The following is a 328-nucleotide window of genomic DNA, read 5'->3' on the forward strand; positions in this document are numbered from 1 at the left end:
CCCGCGTGGCATCTCACGAGACTCACTCACTCGTCTGTTCACCAGCAACCTCGCCAGCCGCTCCCACCATCATCCCTTCACTATAACAGGTAATTCTCCCCGAAAATATCGTTGAACAAGTGAGTCTTCATAGCAGGGTGAACAAGAACTATATGGAACAGTGTGAGAGAGGAAACTTTCTCTAGTAACGAGGCAAGATGGCTGGTCCTCGCCGTGTTTATTCTCTAAGAAGGTTTTGTAATATGATTCCTGTGCACGATTTGGATGTCATTGACTACTTTGTTATCCTTATCGTTGCAGTATTATATTCAATGGGTGACGTACAGCA

The 328-nt window shown here is 45.4% G+C and overlaps 1 protein-coding gene across 2 annotated transcripts in view; it reads left to right on the forward strand.

Annotated features, from left to right (window-relative positions):
- The window catches only part of LOC119593075, a gene marked incomplete at its 5' end in the record, with an annotated part of 4,261 nt that continues 3,933 nt past the window's right edge, over nucleotides 1-328 (forward strand). For both annotated transcript variants that reach the window (XR_005230497.1, XM_037941995.1), the window contains 1 exon segment: nucleotides 1-89. Coding sequence is in view for 1 of the 2 variants with exons in the window: in XM_037941995.1 (XP_037797923.1) it covers nucleotides 1-89 (89 nt within the window).

Source organism: Penaeus monodon, chromosome 31, assembly GCF_015228065.2.
Source record: "Penaeus monodon isolate SGIC_2016 chromosome 31, NSTDA_Pmon_1, whole genome shotgun sequence".
Taxonomy (NCBI): Eukaryota; Metazoa; Arthropoda; class Malacostraca; order Decapoda; family Penaeidae; genus Penaeus; species Penaeus monodon.